We start from the raw sequence: 25,193 nt of genomic DNA on the forward strand, positions 1-25,193 counted from the left end.
TGGCCTCTGCTGTGGTGGATTGGCTGGGATCCCCAACTGCTGGCCCCTCGTGTAGTAGTTAGAGGCAGGTCTAGAAATTACTGGCGGGATAATGTGTTTGTGCAAAGCGGGGGGCTGCACATTAGAGCCAGCAGCAGCATCCCACTTAATATGGGCTAGGGAGTCTGGCTGCTTGTCATCTGGTTTAGCTGCGGCATGCGTCAGAATTGCACGGTTTAAGTTAGAAGCAGACCGTCGCCCCTCTCCGTCCTGTGAAGGAGGAAGAGGCCACATGTTGGCTTTGCTCTGGTACACATTAGCCGAGGACCATGGCTGCTGGGAGGACTTTGGTACGGAGTGCATCTCAATTTCCCCACTTGAAACAACACCAGATGGAAAGCGGTTGCGGGGCGACACAGTATCCCATACGCCACCTCGACTCCGGTAGAGTACCGTCTCTGGCTGTTCAAAAGTTTGTCTGATATTTGAAGACAAACGTGAAGCAGGCTTGTAACTAGGGACACTTCTTGGTTGACTGTAACCAGCTACTTGCCTACCATAAGGACTACTTTGACCTTGGAGACTAACTGGAATAGAATATTTTGAGTTGTCTGATAAGCCACTTTGAGGGAGTCTGGAAGTAGCCTGAGAGGCTCTTGGTTGGGCAAGGGTCTCGTAGTTGGAAGCAGGTCTGTAGCCATGAGAAAGAGTCTCATCTTGTTTTGAGTAAAGTTTAAAGTTCCTGCCTCCAGATCCATTTGCTAGAAAGAGGAACATTTTAAATGGTTAAGTTAATTAGGGGCTGTACAGAAATGCTGTGAGTGGTAGTATTGCCCACCTGTTGCCTCCTGCCCAAAGGTTAGAGAGAGTAACAGCACCCTGAAAATAACATTTGTAAAAATGAAAAATGCTGTAATATACCAGCATGTCTGGTAGAGAAAGAAAAGCAGTCTTACCTCACACAAAATCCAGAACCCATTCTTTGAAACCAAATCAATCTAGGGGAAAAAAAATGCTGTTAATAGCAACTACCGTAGGGGAAAGAAAAAAAACTTAGTTCCAGACTTCTGCAAACCCAACGATTCCCTTTTAAGTGTTGGTACCTGAGGCAACTGATCACGTCTGACAAGACAGAACAATGGGCAAACTGTAATTAGGACCGGCTTTGATTTGGTAACCTGAGCAGGTGTTTGCACTTCAGCTAATTAACCAAACTTAATTTCAGTGTATAAACCCACTTAAAGGGTCATGCAATCCAAAGTTCCAAACTGACACTTGATTTTTTTCACCAGTGCTTTATATGTTGCGATCCACCCACCACATTTTATTTCACTGGCACATGGAGTGGAAATAAAACAACTGAACTGAAAAATAGATTAAGTATAAGTAGCATGTCTCCCAGAGAGTATCCATTATCTGTTGTTTAGAATCACCCAGAACCTTGCTCAGCCTCAAATGTTTTTTCTACTTCAAGAGCTGAAAGAAAACATCACCATCTCTTCCAGGCATCACTCTCAAGTGGAATCTGGTAAACATTTATATGTTTGAAAATATTTGCTGATTGAGATAGATTATTCATGGATTGTCTAATTTTTTTTTTCCTAACCATCAACTTAGTTGTAGTACTTATCTGACATAGTTTAGCATCATGGTAGAAGTTGTGCGGAAGCACCACAATACTACATTGCCTATAAATGTGTTTGACTTTATGCTTGTTAACTTCACCTTATCACATGACAATAACATATTGTGGGACCTAACCTCAGTGTCACAAAACACACAGTTGTTTCTGTAAATGTGACTTTTTCTGCAAAATCAATTCTTTTATTTTTTACAGGAAATTGGTTCTTCTGTTTTCTGATGGATTAGATACAATGAGGTATAAAGTTCCAAATCTGAGAAAAACCTTATTAGGATAGTCTTTAAACAGATGTTTCTTCTTTAACTGGTAAGAGGGAAATTCAGCAGTGAGGGAACCTCTTGCAACTTTGTTTTTTTCCCAGTAAAGTCAAGATCATCCTTTCAATGAAAAAGCCATCATTTGTTGTCGAGTGAAAAAGTGCTTCCAAAATTCGTTTTCAGTTCAGAAGGAATGATGATGAAATGTTTACAGCTTAATGTGAAGTTTAGTAACACAGAAACCAAATGTGAATGGAGAATCTATCCAACAATTCTTAAGAAACGTTAAGAAGGAATCTTAAACTAGAAGCTTTCATTTTTCTATTCCTTGCTTCAAAGTTGATACAACGACATAAGATAACTGATCTGAAATGTTAATCTGATATAAGAATTGAAGCGTATGCCATGGTGTCAGTAATAAAAGACAACAAATGAGGCAACTAGTTGTCGCGGGGAATCCCTGTGTTTCAGCTTTCAAAGCAAACTTCTTCTAAATGTCTCAACTGCTGATTGGGGTCATAGTGCAGTAGTAAAAGTAGAGCTGCTCAAATCTTCCTTTCCTGGCCATTAGCTCTCCTGGAAGTATACAGAGGCATTTCAAAGCTGGCCGAAAATCAATCTCCGCGGGTTTAGGCTGCCTTTAATCACATCTGCAAAGTCTGTTTATCATGAGTAACTTTATGTTTATTTTCTTTATTTTCAATATGCAAATGTTGCTAACTGTGTGTTGCAGGTGTTTTTTTTTTTCTTGACTCTCCAGCTAAAGACCATTCACGTCCTCCACTTTAAAGGTTTTATCCCATTTCCTTGGTGACAATATTGACAAGACAAGAGAGCAAAGTTGAATTTGCTACTTCTCTAACAACTTCGAGGATAAAGCAGGAAAAATGCTGATGAAAACAGATAAATACAATGAGACCGTGTTGAAAGGATTCAACCTGAAGTGGGTGACAGTTTGTGAGGGGAGTTAGCAGATTCTGTAAGAAAGATTATGCATGCAGATAAAAGAGATGTTTACTCATGCCAGCAGTAAACATCAGCGAGAAGAATGAAATCAAGTGGTCTCACATAGGTGCTTGTCTTGGATTTTTTTATTTCCTAAAACCTAGTTGATCGCTTTGGGCTTATTTCTCTTATGAGATCTGGCAACACTGCATGCTGGTCTACTGTCAGAGTTTAACTGATGTTTACTTTAACTGTGAGTTGATAACGCTTTCAAATCAAAAGACTGAATTCAATTATTGTATTGTTACAGAAGAGAAAGACACAGATAAGGAGGCTTTAATAAACATTATTCACCATTGTTCTTTTTACTAATTTTACATGTCATACAAACACTGTTCCAAACCGTGTATTACCACACAACAATGAGCAGCATGTCATGCAATCACAAGAAAAACAATCATTTCTCCAAATAAAGTACATTATGTTCCCTGATGCAAAAATGATAAAGTAAAGAAAATATGTACAATTATGAGCATATGATTTTGTCCAGTTAACCAGATGGAAATATCTTAAAACACTGTAGTTTAACATTTAAATGGAGATATAATGACAAAGACGACACATGAAGGGAGGAGAAAACAGAAAAAGCACATTGACATTGAAAAGAAGAAAGAAGAGGGAAGTTAAGATAAACAACAACATACGAATGGAGAGAGTAAAAGAGAACTGAGATGAAGGAAGGAGGCATGCTGTAAACATAAACGCCCCTTGTGTGAATGTTGCAGATGTTTGTTAGCTGAGTTTGAGACCAAGGCAGAGAGCCAGCTCGTTCTTCTGGATTTTTCCATCTCTGTTGATGTCACAGTGACCCATCAGGGCATTCCTGAACTTGTCCAGTTCTGTTCCACTGATGCTGGGCTGTAGATAGGGAGGGATATTTGAAACTGGTAGTGCAAACAAGGGGTCAGAGGTAAAACACCTGTGTAATTCTTAGTGGATCAAAATGACTGTTTTAATGGTGTCTGTATAAATCCTCCATCCCTTTCTCCATGAGCTACATGGTCACGGGGAGCATACAGTCTGGGCAGGTCACCGGTGTGTTACATAGATAACACAGTGACACACAACCATTCACACTTATGATCGATCACACCAAGAATAAAAATTTGATAACTAAAATAATAGACCCCCCTCAGCTAAAGAAACCTGTCAAAAAACAGCTTGTTCGTTGGCCTGCTTAAAAATCCTCAGTTTAGTCTATAAAATGCACAAAAAGAGTGAAAAAAGCTCATTCGTATTCCTTAAATTCTAAGTTGAAATATTCAAACATCAAACAAAAAGACAACAGAATTTATGAATACAACATTTTCAAAAAACACACCAACACAACATATTACTGTAATCTAAAATTGAAATTTTTATCATACTTTATAAGCATATGTTTGCATTTCATCAACATCTTCTTGAAACAGTATCATGGTGCTGCACTCAAGAGTGAGCATTAAGCTCACACTTGAGTGCAGAAATGTGTTGAGTGCAGGGATGAAGATGCATGTTTAACTGAAATCAACAGACAGTTTGAGTTTAGAGACGTTTAGTGGCTTGTGTCGAACAGCTGTTGGAGGAGCTGAGGCTGCTTATATGTCAGATGTTATAGACATCTACTGGCTTCCATCATTGCAGAACCAGTTCTGCTATGGTCTGAACTGTAATATTGTGTACAGTATCATGAGCCATGATCACTGTGTAACTCTGAGACGTTTCATTAATAGTTTGCAACAAGAGAAAAGTTTCATGAAAAAGAATCAACCAGTTGGAGGAGTTTTGTAACTCTGTAAGGTGGTTTGTATAAAAACTAAAGATGTTATATAAAGAACATCAGAATTCACATTTCAGCAGGTCAAATATCTGATTACTTATGTCTTGGTACACTCATTTGGGAATGCAAAAACATTGTGATGGATTGAAATATTTTATTTTACCTTCACCAGCTCCATCATATCCTTGACAAATCCATCCACCTCAGGACCCTCCAGTTCACCTGTCTTACTCTAAACACACAGACACAAACACACACAGATATGGAAAACCTCTGTTGAAGATAGCAAAACAACTTTATTTTTTACAAGGGTAACAAGTTGCATTCTTTTGCTGTTACCATAAATAACTGGATATGCTCATTTACCCGATGATAACAACAGACGAAGATCTCAACATAAACATATTTCTGAAATGAAAAACATCTTGATGTGGTTTCATTCTCATTAGATCTAATACTTCCTAGCAACATTTCATTATTTTACAACCAAAAAATTAATAACCTCACTTAAAAATGTCCGCTGAAATCCTACCCTCCAGCTGAATAGAACAGAAATCTGAACTTACAACATCATAGTGAGCGAATATCTTCTCAAAGTCCCTCTTCCTGTCCTCCTGACTGCAAGCCTGAGAGCAGAACAAGACAAGAACATTTATCCAAAAATAAGCTTGAATTTGAAAGCATGGAATCTACAAATGTACTCAAAAGGACACCATAAATATAACATAAACTAAATTAAAAAGAAAAGAAACAATCAAAACACAGATATTCAAACTTACATCCATCTTAAATTTCAGCAGGAAGTTTTCTTTTAGGGCCAGAATCCTGGAGGAAAAAAACAACTGATGACGGAAAACAAAGATCTACACTCATTTTATTGGTGTGTATATCATATTTTTGTAGTTCATTGTTGCGTGTAACTAGCAATAACTAAATATTGCTTATAATTCCTAGTGTGATGAATCTATGAATAAGTTTAATATTTTTGGTTATGGGTAAAAGAGCAATATCCAACCCCCGGGAGATGCAATAAAACTACAAATGACAAACAGAGAAATTAGAAATTATCTACATGGGTATCAAAATTACCAAAAAGTGATGAAAGGATTAAAGAATGAAAATATATCTTATTTGAGTTTTTCCTAAAGTTAGCTTGTGTCAGACCTGCAGATAACTTCCCCGTTATCCCATTTCCCATTTCAACTTTTACATCCATGATTTTTCTTATTCCCTTTCACCAGAGATGTGATCAGAGGAGGAGACACAAGAAGAGAGGAGCCGAAATAACGAGCAGTTAACAAAATTAGAACATTGTTGCATCAGAGTCGTTCTCTTTTCCTGATGTCAATTCAATATGATATGTGGCACAGCTGCATTATTTAGGCTGCTTTTAACCATATCTGTCAGATAGGCATTAAATGTGTGTGAATGTGTATACATTTATTCTAAATTCAATTCAAACTGTGAGACTAATGTATCATGCCTCCTTAAGATATAAGGGATGCCAAAAAAAACTTGTTGGATGCATTCTTGCATCATTGCTCACTGCCCTTATGACGAGCCTCCTCTCTCCTCGGTCATGTGGGTGCATTTTGAGAATTGAGATATCCTTCAAAATATTTTGCTGGAATTGATTTTCCTCTGTTCTCTGTCCTTTTATCACAGGCAAGAGGACAGATAAGAGTGGAGACAAGGAGATACAAATGATATAAGCCACTGGGTCATGCCTCTTTACTTGGTCACATGACACAGATTGACAGTACCTGGCCAGGTCGTTTAAATCCAGTCTGCCATCTCTGTTTTTGTCAAACATCTTCATCTACAGCGAGATAAAAGAAAGAGTGAAGTCAGCAATCAGTGACAACCATCTGTGAGCAGCTCAGTCCCATCACAACTGTATGTTACCATGGTGACTGTGTACTCCTCCAGTTTTTCGGGGGTGATGGACTTCCTGTGCTGGAGGAACAGGTCCTGAAGGAACCCCTTATGAGAGACACAACCAAGATGCCTCAGAACTGCTGGATGAACTGAACCGTTGGTTTTAGCAATAAACCATGAACATATTCATTTTGTTTGCATAACTACATGTTACAACTAAAACCCACTTTAACTAGCTACCATACTTTATTTCATATCATTTATCATCTTGATATCAAACATTCCCGTTACTCAAATAGGAGGAATTGACTCATTGGTTCTGCCGTTAAAACATTTGCATATCTAATCATCGGTTGCAGTAAAACAAAAAAGAAAACAAAGAGATCTAAGCTGTGCAGTAACCTTGAGCTCATTGGCTGAGATGTAGCCGCTGCTGTCTGCATCGTAGTTTCTCCAGATCTACAAAAACAGAAAGAAAAATTTATAGAAATACTGTTAAGTGTTTATTTTTCTCCTTAAGCTGGAACTAAAAACATCACAAGTAGCGTCACACTAGAACAATGTTCATATTCGGTTTAGCTCTGTGCAACCACTAGTCTTTTAGATCATTTTTATTGTGTGCAAACAGAAATTTTAGGCTGAACAAAGTCAGCAGGACAACAAAATAAAGCATCTTCCCCTGGAGACAGTCAGCCCGCACCTGCTAAGAATCTTTGAAATGTATATTTAATTTATCATTTTTTCCAGCTGCACTTTGTAGTCACTTAGATGATAAACAAACTTTTCATGGATGTTGGAGTAATTCTTTCTCTACACTGGATTATACAACGTCCACTCCTTTATTCACTTCTTTGTTAGTTGTTGACATTTGACCCTCACCCTCATAAACTCCACGCTGTTGTCCAGTGGCGTTTCACGGCGGAACAAAAGCAGGAAGTTCTCCTCCTCAGGAAGCATCACGGTGGCCAACTGGAACATGACAGTGTACAGTTTTTGTATTTTCTATAGGAAAATTCTCCTCACTCATTTCAGATAAGCTGTTTATGTAGCAGTTATGCAGTATTTGCCTTAATTTTGGCCTAAGTGCTCAGCACAAATGTTACTCTGAACCAGTTACTGTTCATAGGATGCAGTCGTACCTCCTGGATCTGCAGACGTCCGTCGGGTGCAGTGTCACAACCAGACACAAACCTGTCTCTCAGTCCTCTGATTTTGTCCTCAGTTATCTCCTGCTTTTGAAAACAGTTTTGTGCTTTATTTTAGGTGTATCAGCTCCAACTAATTACTACATACACACACACACACAGACATATATATATATAAAACTACAATTTAAGTGCAACTTAAACTAGAAAAAAGAAATTGTAAAAAAAGATAGACTATTTATGTTTGCTTTTGCTCTCTAAACCAGTGAATAAAATACAATGTTAAAAAATACATGAATATATGATGTACCTCCCAGTTTGATTATTTCACAGGCAAACACTAATCTTTAGTTGTTCTTCATGAAGAACATTTCGGACTGTGGTATGAAAAATGAAAAATAAAAAAATAAATAAATCTAACCTTGGCATAAAGAGGAAACCATTTGCTGAACTGAACTGGTGTCATTGATCTGTGCTACCAGTTTGTCTTAGAAGAATCCTACAACCATGGGTTATGATGAGAAGCTCTAGTAAGCTCAGTATTTTCAACATTAAAACAAGTGATGAGGCACCAACATCAAACTTTGCCCTCAGATCAAAGTCTTTACCTTCATCCCAAGTTTTTGCAACATGTGCTTAAAAAAGGCATCCAGTTCCTTTCCTTCGATGTAGCCGTTATCTATAACACACAAAATATAACAGAGAGTGGAGTAAATACTGCATGTGTGTGGTGGATTCACCAGTTGTCAACATTAATACATATTAAAATTGTCTCAGAATTATTAGAAATAAAAGTACATCTGTTCCAGAGAAAAAAGCTTTTGGCTCTAAAACTACTACTAATTTAATAATTGATATCAAATGTAAAATTTACTTGATAAAATATCTTTAAAAGTAACACTTTATGTCAGTTTCTGCATAATCTCATTCTATAGGAGATTATGTAATCTGAAAGAATGGGTATGCTAATTTCTGCTTTGATTATGCTGGTTTAAGGTGATGGTGGGGTGAATTAGATTATGTTGAAAGCCACATCCACCCATCTCATTTAAGAGTAATTATGTGGATTTGCTTAAACACACAATAAGGTTGCTTCACTGAGACCGAGATCTATTTTAAAAAATTTGAAAAACGTAGACATTCATAATCGCAGACACAAAACATAGAATTGAATAAACAACTAAACGAATAAGACGATGATAGTGCTCAGAAATCCCAGACATAACACGCATAAAGAGAGCAGATGTGAGGTAGACTGCCACCCCATAATTAACAGCTGTGCATCTCTATGTGAAGAACAGCTTTTTCTACATTTCAGCTGGAATATTTGTTAATTTTAAAGTTGAGCAGATGTTTCATTTTGGAGATATGAGTTTGTTATCAATAATTTGTTAAATTTATTAAATCATCTCGAAACAAATCAAGCTGCAAAAGATAAAACAGGGTAAAAAATAGCTAAATGTACTTTTTGAAGTTGCTATTTCACCTAAAATATTTATTTTTATTTTAGGTTAGAAGAGCCATTACAAAAAAAAAATCAAAACTTGCATTTGTACCATCTTTGTCGAAATGTTGCCAGATCTGTAAAAAACCTGCAGCATCCAGTCTTTCCAATGTGCTGTTCATTGTGCTGGAGACCAGTCCAAAGGTCGACCTGGGGACGTCAAAACAAACGAATAATAGTAGAGGACAAAAGGTTCTTTCAGAGCTGCACAGTGAATTCTCTCAGCAGAGATGAACTGTAATCCACCGAAGTAAAATCTGCTCCGATTCTCCCTCCTGAAATCAGCAAAATGAGACTAGAGAAACTAGATGCAGCCTATTGTATCTGATGGGAGGGGCAGAAAGAATACAATGAAGAGGGGTGAGGAGAGATAGTGTTTGTATGACCATTAACTCACTTTATTGGAATAAACATACAGACACAGAATTATTTGTCAGCTTGATGTCACATTTTCAGGCTTATGGGTCGAATGACATGAAAAATAAAACATTTTTTGAAGTGAATTAAAAAAGCTCCCAATAAAATAAAAACCATCACCACATATACCGATTCATCAGCATGCTACACTCAATAAAACACGTCTTCTACTCAGAAGACACAATATAAACCCCGTAGTTTATGCATTATACTGACAAAATCCCGCATTTAAAATTATAAACAGAGCCTTTAACACACGTTAGTACATATTTACATTGATATATAATACATTTGTAAGTGCAGCAGTACATGATTGACAGATATTAGAATACAAAAATACATACTAAGGTGAGCATACAGCAGTAGTGTTAAAGCTGATTTAGATGTTAATTATGAGACCATAAACATTTATATATAACTGCCTGTTTTCACACAGGATATTTGTTAACTTGTTCGCGTGAAAAGAGTAAATGTGTTGTCCAAAATTACTTTAACTCATTTTTAATGCTTAAATAAAGAACTTAGGTGTTCAGCCACAAGGGAAATACTCTTAGGAAAAGCAATACTGTTCCTCTAAAAGACTCTTTTCAGTTTCCAGGCTCTGTAGCCCGTACAGGTCAACAAAACTAAATGATAGAAGAACCTGTAATATAAAAAAACACTGACACAGCAGCTATTAAGTCTGGGCTGAAGGACGGGTTTTTAATAAAATAAGGCGTTAATTACCTCTCCAGAGATTAAAAGGCACCAGTTAGGATGTATTTGATCTTTTGTGAAAATTTCAGCTTTATAGTCATCGTTGGACTTCAGTGTTTTTGAAGGCAATATTTACAGGAAAGCAGCATAAACCCATCAAAAGCAGTTATCTCTGATGATCAGGATGTGCACTGAAGAGACCTCCATCCTTTCTAACCATATTTGTATTTTCATCACCTAACCTATTGTTCTTACAGCTCATTTCTTGGAAGTGGTGAAAAAGCTTTGCCAATGGAAACAACTTTACATAAACTGAAAAATGAGCAAGTTTAATAATCAAGAAGGAAATGAAGTTATTCATTTTGTCAACAGTGTAAATTTCTGCAGTGCATTGACGACTTGGTCCCCGGTGACTGAACAAAGAGTCAGTGCCTTCCTCTGAGGCAGCCACACAGAGGTGATCTGAAATATTTTCTAGCTACGGTTACAAATCAATGGACATAAACCCTGTAAAACCTTGGCCACAAGACCAATTTACACTGTTGAACGCAACATCATGCATCACTGCTGCCTTAAAATCAAATACAACTTTGGGCAGGCCAGTTTAGTGTTGTTAGCTATCATTTTGATATATCAAAAATAAAAAAGATTTATACTTTGGCTGTGTGAACCCACATGTGAGCTCTTGTTTTAGACACTTGTTGCTCATCTCCCAATGATCAGAACATCTGTGAGTAATTTCTAGATGTCCTGCTGGTATGTGTCACTGAAGTACCAGCTACAGTTTACCTGCACAACAGATATAAAACTAGACAGCTTTGATCTGGACCCTATCATAGTTTTAAGAAAAAGAGTCAGACTCATTCTCCTCAGTGCTTCTGACTAAGTGAGCTTTTTATGGCTGGACATGTTTATATAACATCTGCAGATCGTCTCTGCACCAGATAAAGCCCATCTGGTCTGCTCTTTATGGTCCTATTAGAGCTGTGGACAGAGACAGTAGTGGAGCTGTTTTGGCGTCCATTTGGTCGGACTCATCCAAGATCAGGTTACTCCACTGATAAGAGCATGACATGTAAAAAGAATGAAATTATTGTGGCTACATCAGCTTTGCCTGTGTGTATGTGGCTGACTCCTGAAAGTTTAAGGGGTCCAGAAGCAACAGTCGAGCAGAATTTAAGAGACAATAACATGCTGCTGGAATCACATTGAAGGAGTGTCGTCACCAGACTCATCCTCTGATTTGTTGTTCGACTCGACAGTCAAAGTTGGAAGCTCTCCTTCGGCTGGACTGAGATCTGTGTCTGCCTGAGATGGAGAACTCACTGGAACGATAGGAAGGAAAGGAAGAATGAAGCACAAAACCAAAAAATATATAAATAAACAAACAAGGCATTTCTTTGTCTTTAAGATTTTAAAAGTACTACAAAATCAAAATATATATCAGAAGAAGCTAAAGTTGTTGAATTTAAAAAGCTGAGAGCTGAAAAATGCAAATCAGGACAATTAAATTAAGCGCCTTAATTCTAGTAGACTTAAAGTCTTTGAAAAATTGAAGCCTGCAGTGACTTTTAACCTATAAAATTTTTATAGACAGGGGAGGAATAAGTGACATTCCAGGCAGGGTAATATGGCTGTAACTAAGCATTGTAGAAATAAATGTATTTTAATAAACAGAGAAAACTCCACATAAGAAACATTTTGTCTAATTTCTGTTTAATGTTACAAACAGGCAGCGATTTGACACTAAAATCCCTGATAAATCTTACATGAAAGTATGAAACTGGGGCTCTGGAACAATCTTATCACCAGTACGGCCTGTCAAACAAGTGCTTTAAGTAAGTCACTACTTATGCATCAGGAATATAACGAGACATAAAGGTTTAATAATACCAGACATTCCCTGAACATTATTTCTTGTAGCAAAATAGGTATTTCCGCAGTCTCCCAAAAACATCTGCATGCTTCATAAGAACTGTTCTAAATGTCGGAAACCCTCTGCATTTTTTCAAATCTTATAAGGAAAAGGATGCTCTCCTCCTTGGGATGCGAAGCACACTTTGAAGCTAGCTCATCCTCACTCAGCGAGAAATGATCTAATGTAAGAATGTTATGAAGTTGTTTAGCAAGAAGACGTGCCTGATGCATTTAAATAACTATTGAAATAATGAAATGGTGTACTGTGAGGGGCCGAACCATAGGCAGGAAGGGACTTGGCACGCTGACGGTCCTCCTCCCTGGCAGGCGGAGGGCTGGATGAGCCCTTCAGAGATGACCACTGTCTGCTGCCGATGCTGGGCTCGGTACCTGCGACAGGCTGGTCAAAGGCGTCACCATCTAACATAAACTCAGCTGGAAGAGAAGAGAGAGATATGTCAGAAATCAGCCAACACAAGCACCTATGTCAAACTCAAGTTCTCCTCTCTGTCTCATTACTTTGTTACATAATGTGGACGTGTAGATAATTAGATGGTCAGAAAACCAGCTCCTTTCCTGACAAATGGAAAAAAAATAGAATAAACAAGTGTCCTGGAGCTTAAATCTTTGGCTAATAAAATGCTAACCCTCTTCTTCTTGTTTTGACAAAAAAATAATAAAACATATACCATTTTTTTACCTTTATTTAAAATTATGCTGAGAGATGTTTATCAAACACCTTTGAACACTGAAACCCAGTCCTCAATGTGAAATGTGCAATAAATCTCCTAAAATAAGTAAATTCTCCTTTCCTCTTGTCTCTTTGATTTTAAAATCACATCTTTTTGCACAACAATTGAAAAAGTCAACTCGCCTTTCTGATTATAGAGAAGAAACCCTGAGGAGTTCCTGTTAGTGTTAATTACACAAGGAGGACACCAAACTACAAAGTCACGCACACACGCATTTGGAAAAAATAAAGCGGGGGGGGTGGGGGGTGGGGTGGTGGTGGTGAATGCATCTGCTCTAAGTGTCATGGATCCTTGCTTCAGATGCATTGTGTGTTGCGTGTGGAGGCGTCAAGAGTGGCCTTGAAAGCCTTCATTTAACATCTGATCACCTGTTAAATTGAGTGTTATGTTTTTAGCAATCCTCCAGATAATACAGAGGGTTAGATCTCAAGAAAATTGTGGTTTTCATCCTTTCAGATTATTTTAAGGTGCAGTTTTGCTTTGTATGTTGGGGTGATTGGTTTGCAGCTAAATAATTTTTTTATTTCCTTGTCTCCTTCTTTAAGCTGCTGCCGTAAAGTTATTTTAATCAGTTACTTCTAGTATTACACTGTCACTTCTGCTGCTACAGTCCTATTATTAATGGTCAAATAGATATAATAACCATCCAGTGGAGACAGGGGTCCAGCAGGGCTGCTACATGTGCTCTCTCTGTCTTGCTCTGATGGCGCCCTCTTCAGGCGGGGAGCAGGAAGTGGTGCTTTTGAAGACAGGCTTCCTGGAGGAGCCTCTACAGAGTCATCTGAGACACAAACGTAGACAAACAGATTCAACCACAAGTTGGTTCTCAAATCCACATTAATGAGCACTGAATATATAGCAGAGATCTGATAACTACTTGTGATGTTTGTTCTATGAAACTTCGATGAAACTAGATCTTGTCTTACCAAAGATGCAGGTACTGCTGAAACTAGTTGGGCTTAGGGGCCCAGAGGTGCGGGATGCCAGTGGCACTTTAGCAGCCTGGGGTGGGGGAGGTTTGGGGCTGATACTTGGTGGTTTGGACCTGGGAATCAGTTCTGGTCTGGGGTCTTCAGTGTCTGCTGGGACAACAGCATGGACATTTGACTGTGCTGCAAGTTAATGTCAGAGAGCAAATTCAAAATTCACTTACCAGTTTGGATATTTTTACCAACAAATCTCAAACCAAAAACAACATAAACAAAACCAATTAGAGATCAACAAAACCAGAATGGCAACATAAATGAATAAAACCCAACAAAGAAACCAAAAACATTTCAGAAAATGTGACAATGACATATATAATTTTACAAAAAAAAAGGGGGTAGGTGAAATAATCAAATCTTAGATGCATGCAGATGTGGAAATTCGGAATGATTCACAACTGTCAAAAATACATTAAGTATGCATGAATTGATAATGTTGATGCTGCTACAGGGTCACTTTTCTCTTTCTGTGCTGGGATATATGATGGAAAACGTAAACTTCCAGCTAAAAGTCACGCTTTTAAAAACATGACTGTATTTTTGGTTTTATTGCCATCTTATGTCAAATATGTTGAGTTTTTTTACCCCAGAAAAAATTAACCAAAAGCATTTCTAAAAAAAATTGCTCAAAAAATTGCTCAAAAAAAAATACTCACCTTTGTCAGCATCCACCTTGTCCAGCCCAGATGACGGCTCAGCCTGAAAGAAGAGTCAGAGAGCTTATATTCGAACACATGTCACTGAATGAAATGACCCATTAATTCATGATGGGTACAAACATAGCTAAGAATGAATCAAATACTGCATCACTAGTAAAATTTTTGCTCCACTTACCTTCTTTTCAGACATTTTTTCTTGCCTTGTTCTCTCTTGCCTGGCCTTCATTTCAGCCAGCAGGTCCTTTCCCATTACAGGAACCCCAATGTGGCGGTGTATGTGGGGGTTCTCCTTCTTCTCTACATTGCCTTTCTTTTCTGTGTTCTCCATCTTGTCCTGGTTCTCCTTATTTTCCTCATTTTTCTCCCCTTTTTCGTCCTCAACAGGTTCAGCATCAGTCGGAAACACCTCAGTTTCTGTATCTGTGTGGTTCAAGGATTGTGCCCTGTGGAGCTCCTGTTGAGGCTCAGCCACAGGAACAGGACTTTTCACAGACGGTGTTGGGGATGTCGGTGTTGTCACCTCCATCACTGGGCTGATAGAGGAAGTCGGTGTAGCGGAGGTAGAGGAGGCAGATTGAGGCGGTGTTATGGGTCGACTTCCATGGCTCTTCTCTGAACGGGATGTTCGGGATTTGATGAGGTTAAAGAAGCCACTCTTCCTGGATTCACGTTTCTTATCTGGTGTGTCCTGCGTGTTGGTGGATGAACCTCTTACAGAAGGAAGTCTGAGTAAGAAGGAAAATGAAAGCAGAGAAAAGAAAAATAAGTGACTCAAAAAGAAAAAGCAGCCTAATCTTGCGAGTTTTTACCCGGAAGGAAAGTATTCGGTTACTTTTTACTCTGATGACGAATAACTGTTTATTGTGTCCTCAAATTTTATCAAATTACATCAAAATGGAAATTGGAAAACTAAAAAGACAAATAAATATGTTTTTTTCTGTCATTAAAATAAATAATAAAAAATTTAAAAAACAGATTCAGAATGGCACCCACCTGAAGCTGAGCTTAATGACTTTCTTGGAGAAGAAGTCATCCAGACCCTCGTCCAGCTTTGCCATCATGTTGTCCTGCTCTGCTTCCTGTGGCATCAAGCTGCCAGTGGCCTCCAGCTGAAAGACAGGCAGCAGGGTCGAGGTGTATTATAAGGCTTCTAGTGAATTGTACATCAAACAATGGTAGAAATTTGAAATGAAACTAAAGTCCAGAGGTCTTTAGTGACAAAACAGATTGTAGGGATTGGAGAACAAAATAATTAATCGTCAAAGTCAAGATTCCAACACATAAAGGTGCTACCATGAAACAATTACATAATGGTAGCTTCTTATGTTTTCCATCTAATAAAATAAAGCACTTTAAACCAAACAAAAAAAGTCCTTCAGTACGCTTTGGTGCTCTTCAGCTTAATCATAAACATCTCTTTAATGAAATCATAGAACAGTTTTGATTAGTCATGCCTTGGAACAAAATATTCAGTGATAAAGAAAATGCACTCTGGTTGTACAATCAACATAAAAAAATGTATGGAAAAATCTTACAAATATTACTTCCTGATAGAAACCTACTGGTGATCTGCTGGGTTTCATCCTCCTCTTGGGTTTTGGGCGGAATTTGGTGTGATGCTCCAGTGTCTTGAGCTCAATAGGCGGCAGTTCGCCCAAACTGACCAACTTTGTATCCGTTTGAGTAGGAGGAGGGGGGAGGTCTCCATAGTAGGCTGACATTCTGTCCAATGATTGTGAAGGAGGGGGAGGAAGAGGGGGGTCCTCAAAATGAATCGGAACCTCTTCCAGAGCTTTATCCAAGTCAAATTCCATCTCTTTTGGGCAAACAGAAGGCCACAAAAGCTAATGTCAAAAACCAACATCTGAGAAAATATATCCAAACTATGTACTGATGCTTTAAAGTGACATATCCCGCATTTTCATAAAAATATCTTGCAATCAAAGAGGAAACATGACTGGCAAAATGCTTATGAACAGTGCAACACTGCAATTCACATGAAAAAAATCTAAATCTAAGTTGAGTGATGAGCAGGCTTGGCTGTTACTGTTCACATTCATCAATATTCATTTTCTGATAGCAGTTCATTTAGAAAATATGCAGAAATATGCAAAATATGCACGAGCAGCTACAATGAGCTGTTAGATGACATCAGATGACAAAATAACCAACTCCTTGAAATAATAAGATTAAAAAAAAATTAAAAAAAACAGGAAACATTAAATATAATTCAATATAATTCAATTATTCACTCACAGTCTGAGGTCATGTGGCACATTTGTAATTTTTTTGTCACTCACCGAAGGCCACCGAGACGGGCCGCAGCATTCTGACCAGAATACTCTTTCTCTTGGATTTAGGAGTCATCTAATGAACAAAAGCACATTTTTATCCAACAGATTGTAAACTTTTACACTCATCGACTTTGTAAAACATCCAGAATGATAATAAAAAGGTACTATAACAGTTACACTCTATTCCAAATATTTATAACACTTCATATAGTATGTGAGTCTCCTGACCATGCAATTCTCCATATCCTGCAGCCCATGTTTCTGGTCCGGGTTCTGTTTCTGATCCTGGTTGTGGTTCTCTGGCTGTATAACTGTCTCATCCAGGACCTCTGTCTCCATCTGGGGCTCATGATGTACCAGAGGTTGGTCCTTCCTGATCAGATGGTCGGCCTGGAGACAGTCAGGGCAGGGAACAAAATGGAAGAGAAGATTCAATGTAATCTATTGGTTTTCTTATTTAGTTCACTCTTTATGAATTGGCATAATTTGAATATAAAATCATAATGAATTAAAACAGTTTTGAATTATAATGAATTGGATTGAATTAGAATAAAATCATATTCTACTTAACTGAATTTATACTGAACTGACAGACAGGCAGGGTGAACACTAACCAGAATATGTTGTGATCTGGACAGAGACTCCAGGATTTCATCCACGATGCGATCAGACAAAAATGAGGCCACGGCGAGTTTCACCTCGCTGTTTTACACAGAAATAAAAACACAGAGATTTAGAATACAGCAGCAGACTTCAGATAGACAGCACATGAATAAACTGACATTTTCCTGTTGTATTTGTAACGAGTAGTGCACAGGTTAGCATCTGTCTCATCACCACCCCTCCCTTCAATTACTTTGAATCACTGAAAATCAGCAAAAAGGGACATCATAAAAAATGGTTTGTTCTGGAAATACATGACTTACAAGAAATTCATTCTACTTGAAATACTGGACTGGAATACTGGACTTGTTCTGGTAAATACCAGTCATGGACTTCTCTAATAGCTGGGAAAATGTAACAATTTGATTTAGATATTTGTGCTTTAAAGATGAGCAGTGATATTAATAATCTTTCTAACTTGTGAATTCATAAAGAATGCAGTTTTCCTTAGTTTTTACCTCCATGTTACATTCTTCATATTTATCCAGAACTAGTTTGTTGTTCTTGTGAAAAATGTAGCTGTAGACCCATGTCTGTGCTAATGCTGCCTCTTCTATGTGAGCATGCTCAAAGCTAGACTGGGAAAACCCAGACAGACTTAAAGTTAATAACCAGCATTTAGACACTGCTCAGTGTGATTGCAGTTGTTGGGGTTAGTGAATCCAAATAACAAAAAGATTCTCAGAGTACGCTGAACTTGCTTCATACAGTCATACAAGCCACTGGTGAAGCCTGAACAGAGCTAAACTGGTAAACAAACACATGCAACAGAGATCAAACCTGATCTTGTTGATGATGTCGACCCCCGACTGCTCCAACAGCGTGGTGGTGATGAAGCTGCAAGGAATAGTCATCCGCCCTGCACCAGCCTTCAGCAGCTCCTGACGAAGGCTGCTCCTCTTCATCACATGAGGACACAGACCCTCAGCAGCTTCCACCATGGACGCCAGCATCGTCTGGGGCAGATGAGGTGGTACAGTTTAAACCTCATACTTTAATTCATACATCTTAGATTACACCCAAGTGTTCTCACAGCAGAGACCCACATAAATTACTATTACTTTAAAGGGAAAAGAAACTGAGCTCAGTGCATTACGTTCAGTACCTGCAGCTGCTCTTCCATCACACTTGCCACCTCTCCAGCCATCGACTCCAGTTTATCTTGAATGGCTCCAACACATGCACCTCTTGACCCACCACTCCTTAGATGGTACAGGTTGGGGAGCAGCTGGAAAAAAAGTAAGAATGTAAGAAGAAAGAGTGAAAAAGACAGCAAAGTTTAAAATTAAGAGGCATTTGTTAAAGGAAAACATTCTCATGTTCTACATTTGGTTTGGAAATTTGTTGGACAAAGCCCAAATCTTCTGGTCATGAGCCATGTCTGCTCACTATTTTTGAGTTCCTTGCGTCCTTCATGAGGTTCTGTGCCACCTTCATGTCCTCTTGAACAGAGTTGGTCTCTGAGAACCTCAGAGAGTTCAGGTGATCCTGCACCCTTACACACATCATATCCATCATCTGCATCACAAAGGGGTTAGAGCTTAGAGAACTGCAAAAAGTTAAATAATTGCAATAATAATAGATTTTGTTAAGTCAAAGGTTTGCTAATCTAGTTTGTGTGTGTGTGTGTGTGTGTGTGTTGCTTTGCCTGCCTGCTGTGTGGTCGTGGTGACTATTCCCTGCTGCAGCCTGTATGCCTGCTCCTGCAGGTATTTACGGGTCTCGTGGTTCCTCAGCAGGTACTGCTCCATCTGCAAGACCAACCATGAGAATACCCCGGCTTTCAATTTTCAGCATAACTTTCAGAAATGTGATATCACACACACAAGGCACTTTGCAAAACTTTGCCATATCTAAAAACAAGGTGGACAACCTTCAGTAAGGCATCCTCTGTCTTCTCTGGATTCGCCTTCAGCGCCTGAGCTGCATCCATGATGGGAATAGGCATGAAACGAATGGTGTAGTTTCTGATGGAAAAAGATCACAGGCTTACAGCATGCAGCAACACCTTCTGAGACTTAAATACGTTCCCTCTATCTCATACTTACTTCTCCAAAGCAGCTGATATGTCCTGTAAACCCTGAGGGCTGATATTGTTTCTGTCCCATACTAATGTCCTGCAGAAACATGCAAACCAAAGAATCTTTAAAAATTGAGTGCTTCATTGCGCCATGATTTGTTTAGTACTTTTATCAGAACAGATACTACTGACCAGCAGAAAGTCGAATTGCTTGATGACAAAACTCTTGTTCCACCACTTTATTTAAATGTCCATCATTAAGATTTTTATCCAAAAATAGCAGGACTCACTAATGACTCTTTTTCTTGTCTCATATCCCAACATAAATCACTTTGATACATTTGGAATTTTCCAAACAGCAACAAAGAGAATCGACAAGGCTTTGGCAACCCTTAAACTATCTAAAAGCAAAATTTTTACCGCTGTTTCCTTGCTCACCTCAGCTTAGAGTTGATCTGCAGAGCTTTGGCCAGCATCTTTGCCCCCATGTCCCCCATTGAGTTTCCACTGATGTCCAGTTTGGTCAAAGAGGTGTTGCTGCCAAGAGCGTTGAGGACAATGGAGAGGTCGGCCTTCAGCTTGGAATCAGCCAGGGAGAGCGAGGTCAAAGGCTGCAAAGAATGGTGGAATTTCACTGACAGTGTATTTTGACTGCTTTCTGAATAATTTTACAGATGGGATGATAAAATAAAAGCTGTTCTCATTAGGAGAAAATAATTAATTTTAGTACCATGTTTCATAGATTCTAAGAAAGTTTCACTCACTGAATCCTCTTCTTGAATCATATGAACCAGGTTGTCCAAGACCAGAGACACATTTCTGTCGGAACAGTAGATGATTAGAGTTTCATTAAATGATTGGCTTTGTTACAATACCCAAATACATTATTTTTTTTTTTAAAGTTGTTCACACACTTGGATTTGATATTGTTAAAGTTTTTGCCCAGTGAAAGGTGTCTGATGGAGCGGTTCTTGGCCAGCCACACGAGAAGGGTGGTGAGATCCATATCCAAACCTGAGGAAAAATAAATGACTTATGATCATCATTTAGGTTAACGTAGCACCAGTTACAAGGAGCAAAGAGAGGATGAAATATCCCCACCATTGTCTGAAATATCCAGACTGGAAATGTTGGGGATCTCAGCGATGCAACCTTCCAGAATCTGGGAGCCTGCTGAGCGGAGCTGAGAAAAAACATTTGATTGATTATCACCAATGTATGAATTCATACAGTTCAACAGACTTTAAACAGTTCATGTCAGTTTTACCTCACAGCAGCTGAGATCTAAAGACACGTCACTGATGTTCGGGTTGCAGCCGAGGCCCAACAACAAAGCCCTGCGGACAGGAAATCCACAAACAAATCAAACATCAGTTTTCACACAGAACAGTCAATCTATAGAGATTAAAGTTACTCAGGATGTTTTTAAAAACCATAATAAAGTCATTTTCTCCCCGCCTCTTGAGCAGTGGTGGCTGGGGTAGCCTCCAGCTCCCCCATGACCCTGAACAGGATTAAGCTGGTGTAGAAAATGAACGGATGAATGAAGTCATTTTTCCTCAGCTGACATATTATTGTAGTAGAAATCCTCTGTGTAGACTTTCACCACAAGGAAAGATCTCTAACGTTTCCTGGAGTGGTTTGAACAGCTCATAAATCAGGTTTTAATTTGCTGTTTTAGTGTCAAACTTGATATTCAAATCCTTCAAGTAGAAAAAGGAGTCATGTCTCTTCCTAGATCACCTTAATGTCTGTTGGACATATTTGGTCTCTGGTATACTGCTGTGACTTTATGTGTAGAAACATGTTTCTATTTGCTCTTTTGTCCTTGATTTGATAACATCTGACAGCGAATACTGACACAAACTGAAGGCGTCAGATAGATGCACGTCCTCCTAAATTTGATGAACTGATAGAAGATGTTTGTGTTTTTGTTATGTAACACAATTCAGTTTTAAACTGTTGTAATTGACATCAAACTTCTTCTTACTTCAGCGCCTCCAGAGGCAGCCTGGTTCCTGATAGACTCACGGAACTCAGAGCCTGAGCAGAACTGAAGAACTGCTTGAAGGTGGAAGGGATTTCTTTACACTTCCTGTGTGAGTGAGAGAAGTGTCAATATCAGAATGGAATGCAAAGATTGCACATTATTCTGTCATATGCTGTGGAGTATTTAATGTGCAACAGATTAACATAAAAGTTCACCAATTGTCAGCTGTTCTGATGTTTGTATCTGACCTGTGAGAGAAGACTGTTTTTGACATGTTAAGGACAGAAAGATGATTCAAAGATCCTCTCAGTAGAGATGCACACACCTAAAAAAACAAAAAAAAACAAACTGAACTTATGCAAGTAGGCTGAAACCAGACATTTGCAGACATAATACAACAATACTACCACAAAGAAGACTAACCAGAGTTATGTTTTTATTGTTAAATTTGTCTTACCAGTTCCAACGAACAGTCGCTGTTGGACAGATCCAGAGTTTCCAGGATGTTGGGATGACTCAGTAAGCCGTGCAGATTCTGTGAGGAACAAAAAAAAAAGACAAACAACTCAGACAACTATAAACAGCATATTGTGACTGACAAAATCCCCATGTCGACAAAAGTATTGATGGTTGTGAGTGCAAGTTTTAACTACATCTTTCTTAGTCCAGTGTTTTCTGCAAAGTTTTAAAAAAATGTATGACTGCAACATTTGTCATGAAGTGGGACATAAGATGGGGAGGGCAGGGAGCTGCATACCGGGAGATCATCCCCTCTGAGGGAGTTTCCAGACAGGTCGAGGTGCGTGAGAGTGGAGGCAACAGCTGGGTTGGCACAGAGACCCTGACAGAGACTATTTACACCTGCAAGAGATTACATATGCTAGCTTGAAAAAATACAACACATACCAATAATAATTTACATTTTCCCTTTTTGTGTGTGTGTTCACCTTTAGGAGACATGGAGGTCCTGGAGAGGTTCAGGTGCTTCAAGCCCATGGGCAGTTTGGCGAGTTGAGCACTCAGAGCAGAAACACCTGAAAGCAACACAGATTCAGTAAATTAATTCAAGAGGGAGCATGGCCAACAGAGGGCGCATGCATGGGGGAGTGATCAAGAGATCATTACAGATAAAGAAAATTCTTTAGCAATAAAAGTGTGGTAGGAGAACATTTACAACACCCTAAACATTGAAATTATGCCTAACATTAGTGAATATTTGAATACAAAGACAATGCAAACTATGAAAGAAACAAAAAGAAATGTATCATTCTAAAGAAATCCTCTTAGAAAAAGTACATAGAACCTATGCAAAACCCTGCATACAAAATAAAAAGTTCTGAGGTGTTTTAACCTTTGTCCTCCAGAGAGTTGTTGCTAAGATTGAGTGTGTGGACCGCAGAGGAAGGGTTGTGTGACAGAGCGCCGGCCAGTTTCTGGGCAAAATCACTGAAGAAGATAAAGATAACAGAAACTAAAGGTCAGGATCAGGGAAACGGTTTAGCAACTGTATGATGGACAAACTTAATAACCCCTCATACTTTATTAAAAATAATCAACACGCTCTTAAATGTATTTTTTCTATTTATTTTCTATTTGACAAAGAGAATCTGGAATCAGACCAAACTGATTTGACCTGTATTTATGCACACGCACAAAACACACCAACTTCAGTTACTTATTCCGCCGTCTGACCTTTTGAGTCCGGCATTGTCGAGCACCAGTTCTTCTAGTCGACTGGAACGAGACACAACTCGTAAAATTTGGTCGCACACATCTGTAGACTGAAACAGAAACGCACAAAAACAACAAAAGACAGAGGATTTGAATCATATTTCAGCCACGTCAGTGATAGCAGAAAAATATGTCTTGGATATAAGTTGTGTCACATAGTACTGTCACAGGAGAATATTTTCTGTGGAAAACTGAACTGCAGGATGTTACCAGTTTGTAGTCTTTGGTTGAGAGTTTGGTGAACCACTGGTTGTATTCCAGTGCTGCAATGATTGCCACCAAATCCCTGCAAGAAATATGATAAAAGAAATCCAAATACAGACACTTTATTCTATGGAATAACTCAGGGAGTTCAGGAGTGTGCTTACCTGTTCTCCAGGTGAACAAAATCTTGCAGGTTTAGCTCTCTTGTGTCCTGAGTGAGATAGATGGTGTCCACATCCTGGAGAAGGTGAGCCAGGCAGAAAAAAACAGCTTGAAAACAGTGCGTCAGAAGTGCAAATCAAAGCAGTGGGAGGAAGCAAAGACAGAGATAATGGAAACACTAATGGTGGAAATCAGATGCAGCTCCAGCAGATGTGGCAAACAACTGCCTGAGTCATTGCTTCAATCTGAACTGCAGAGGAAGAATAAATATGAAAGGATAAATTAAGCAGAAGAAGAGAACTTGCAGTAAGGAGAAAGAACAAGCCCTGTTACTATACATATTAAAGAAAAATGGGATTTGAGACTTTGGCACTGACCCATTGGACCTCCTCTCTGTACGGCATCCCCAAGTTATCACACACACACCAGTACTGATGAGAAAAGCCGCCTGCAAAGAGTCATACGACAACAACGTATTTCATTACAAACGCTTCATGAAATCTTGTTGGATTTTTTTTCTCCCTTTAAACTCTGCGGCTGATTTACCACAGGGTCCCACGTCAGCTGAGCCCTGCTCATCCCAGATGGTCTGGAGGGCGGTCATCCTCTCTGGAGGCTTCAAATTAAACTTTTTCATCATCTTCCTTCCTTACAGAGAGAGGTGAGGGGAAACTTGAATACAATTTGAAGAGCCTAATAAATCGCACAAAAAGAACATTCCTGCTCCACACACAGATGGCTTAAAGACTGAAAAGCCAGCTCTCATAAATCTAAATGCTGAATGCCAATCCAGTAGGGCCTTAAGAAAAACAAAAAAACTGGGATTAACACTATCTCTCTGTGTGATCAATCTGCAGATCATTTTCGCCATCAACGTATAAAATAAAAATGATTTAACATATTCAAATTGCTTGATTATTCTGATATAATAATAAAAACAGCAAAAAAGCCACATTTAGGGCATTTTCTGTTAATAGATAACTAAACTAACTTACAACAATATGTAGTCTATAGATCATAAGGTATGTAAACTACATCTTTTTACATTTAACCCCCTTATTTACACGTAACAGCACACAAATGACTTGTCAAGAAATTATTCTTAAACTTGTACAGTGGGTTACATGTTCTTTTTTCATCTTATACATATGCAGTAATCATTAATTGTTGCTAATTGTTCAAAGCATTCAATTCATTATCAAATCCTTGTTTTAGCATTTGAGCTCTGTCACATGCGTTTGCATGAAAGTTGAAAGTTGAAATTGTTTCTCTCCAATCATCTGACTCTACCACTGACTCTCCTCAGCTCTGTCCTCTCAGTGTTGATATCTGGCTGCGGGATGTGTGGTACCTACACAGGCGATCTGGTGGGGCAGATCCGATGGAGACAGCTGCCGATGTGAGCGATCACCTCGTCCACTGCCTCTGCTGAGCCCAGCCGGAGGCTCCACGGACCACGCTCATGTTCCAATACTAACTGCAGGGGGCGATACACACCAAGAAGCACAAATCACTCAAAGTGATGCTCTGTTC

The 25,193-nt window shown here is 38.8% G+C and overlaps 2 protein-coding genes across 2 annotated transcripts in view; both read right to left on the minus strand.

Annotated features, from left to right (window-relative positions):
* Positions 1–3,373: 3,373 nt before the first annotated feature.
* On the minus strand, positions 3,374–9,430 carry LOC140275124 (secretagogin-like). Its single transcript, XM_072370525.1, has 11 exons — positions 9,222–9,430; positions 8,274–8,344; positions 7,660–7,752; positions 7,400–7,489; positions 6,923–6,979; positions 6,548–6,625; positions 6,406–6,461; positions 5,422–5,467; positions 5,209–5,268; positions 4,806–4,874; positions 3,374–3,741 (listed from the first exon to the last, which is right to left on the minus strand). The coding sequence occupies exons 1-11, from the start codon at positions 9,289–9,291 to the stop codon at positions 3,616–3,618; spliced, it is 816 nt and encodes a 271-aa protein (XP_072226626.1). The 5' UTR covers positions 9,292–9,430; the 3' UTR covers positions 3,374–3,615.
* Positions 9,431–9,540: 110 nt separating this feature from the next.
* Positions 9,541–25,193, minus strand: part of LOC140274604 (F-actin-uncapping protein LRRC16A) — a 29,829-nt gene continuing 14,176 nt past the window's right edge. Inside the window, exons 6-39 of the mRNA XM_072369943.1 lie at positions 25,016–25,137; positions 24,207–24,304; positions 24,038–24,108; positions 23,663–23,736; positions 23,505–23,580; positions 23,256–23,344; positions 22,915–23,009; positions 22,511–22,597; positions 22,321–22,424; positions 22,021–22,098; positions 21,812–21,888; positions 21,564–21,668; positions 20,841–20,910; positions 20,675–20,756; positions 20,488–20,587; positions 20,338–20,392; positions 20,012–20,184; positions 19,602–19,670; positions 19,427–19,520; positions 19,206–19,304; positions 18,943–19,071; positions 18,659–18,781; positions 18,334–18,509; positions 17,505–17,592; positions 17,119–17,280; positions 16,897–16,963; positions 16,159–16,412; positions 15,590–15,705; positions 14,772–15,321; positions 14,594–14,636; positions 13,878–14,063; positions 13,595–13,732; positions 12,479–12,634; positions 9,541–11,607 (exon numbers count right to left, since the gene is read on the minus strand). Of these exons, the coding sequence (XP_072226044.1) occupies positions 11,486–11,607; positions 12,479–12,634; positions 13,595–13,732; positions 13,878–14,063; positions 14,594–14,636; positions 14,772–15,321; positions 15,590–15,705; positions 16,159–16,412; positions 16,897–16,963; positions 17,119–17,280; positions 17,505–17,592; positions 18,334–18,509; positions 18,659–18,781; positions 18,943–19,071; positions 19,206–19,304; positions 19,427–19,520; positions 19,602–19,670; positions 20,012–20,184; positions 20,338–20,392; positions 20,488–20,587; positions 20,675–20,756; positions 20,841–20,910; positions 21,564–21,668; positions 21,812–21,888; positions 22,021–22,098; positions 22,321–22,424; positions 22,511–22,597; positions 22,915–23,009; positions 23,256–23,344; positions 23,505–23,580; positions 23,663–23,736; positions 24,038–24,108; positions 24,207–24,304; positions 25,016–25,137 (4,128 nt within the window). The 3' untranslated portion in view covers positions 9,541–11,485. The remainder of the gene's footprint in view (positions 11,608–12,478; positions 12,635–13,594; positions 13,733–13,877; positions 14,064–14,593; positions 14,637–14,771; positions 15,322–15,589; positions 15,706–16,158; positions 16,413–16,896; positions 16,964–17,118; positions 17,281–17,504; positions 17,593–18,333; positions 18,510–18,658; positions 18,782–18,942; positions 19,072–19,205; positions 19,305–19,426; positions 19,521–19,601; positions 19,671–20,011; positions 20,185–20,337; positions 20,393–20,487; positions 20,588–20,674; positions 20,757–20,840; positions 20,911–21,563; positions 21,669–21,811; positions 21,889–22,020; positions 22,099–22,320; positions 22,425–22,510; positions 22,598–22,914; positions 23,010–23,255; positions 23,345–23,504; positions 23,581–23,662; positions 23,737–24,037; positions 24,109–24,206; positions 24,305–25,015; positions 25,138–25,193) is intronic.

Source organism: Leuresthes tenuis, unplaced genomic scaffold (assembly GCF_036924035.1).
Source record: "Leuresthes tenuis unplaced genomic scaffold, fLeuTen1.0.hap1 SCAF_18, whole genome shotgun sequence".
Classification (NCBI taxonomy): domain Eukaryota; kingdom Metazoa; phylum Chordata; class Actinopteri; order Atheriniformes; family Atherinopsidae; genus Leuresthes; species Leuresthes tenuis.

Bases quoted from the DNA above. Each gene is read 5' to 3' on its own strand.
- LOC140275124 (XM_072370525.1), bottom strand. From the start codon at position 9,291: ATGAACAGCACATTGGAAAGACTGGATGCTGCAGGTTTTTTACAGATC. The intron at 6,462-6,547 runs GTAACATACAGT...ATCTCGCTGTAG, and splicing joins AGGAGTACACAGTCACCATG to ATGAAGATGTTTGACAAAAA. The intron at 3,742-4,805 runs GTAAAATAAAAT...CCCTATCTACAG, and splicing joins ATATGATGGAGCTGGTGAAG to CCCAGCATCAGTGGAACAGA.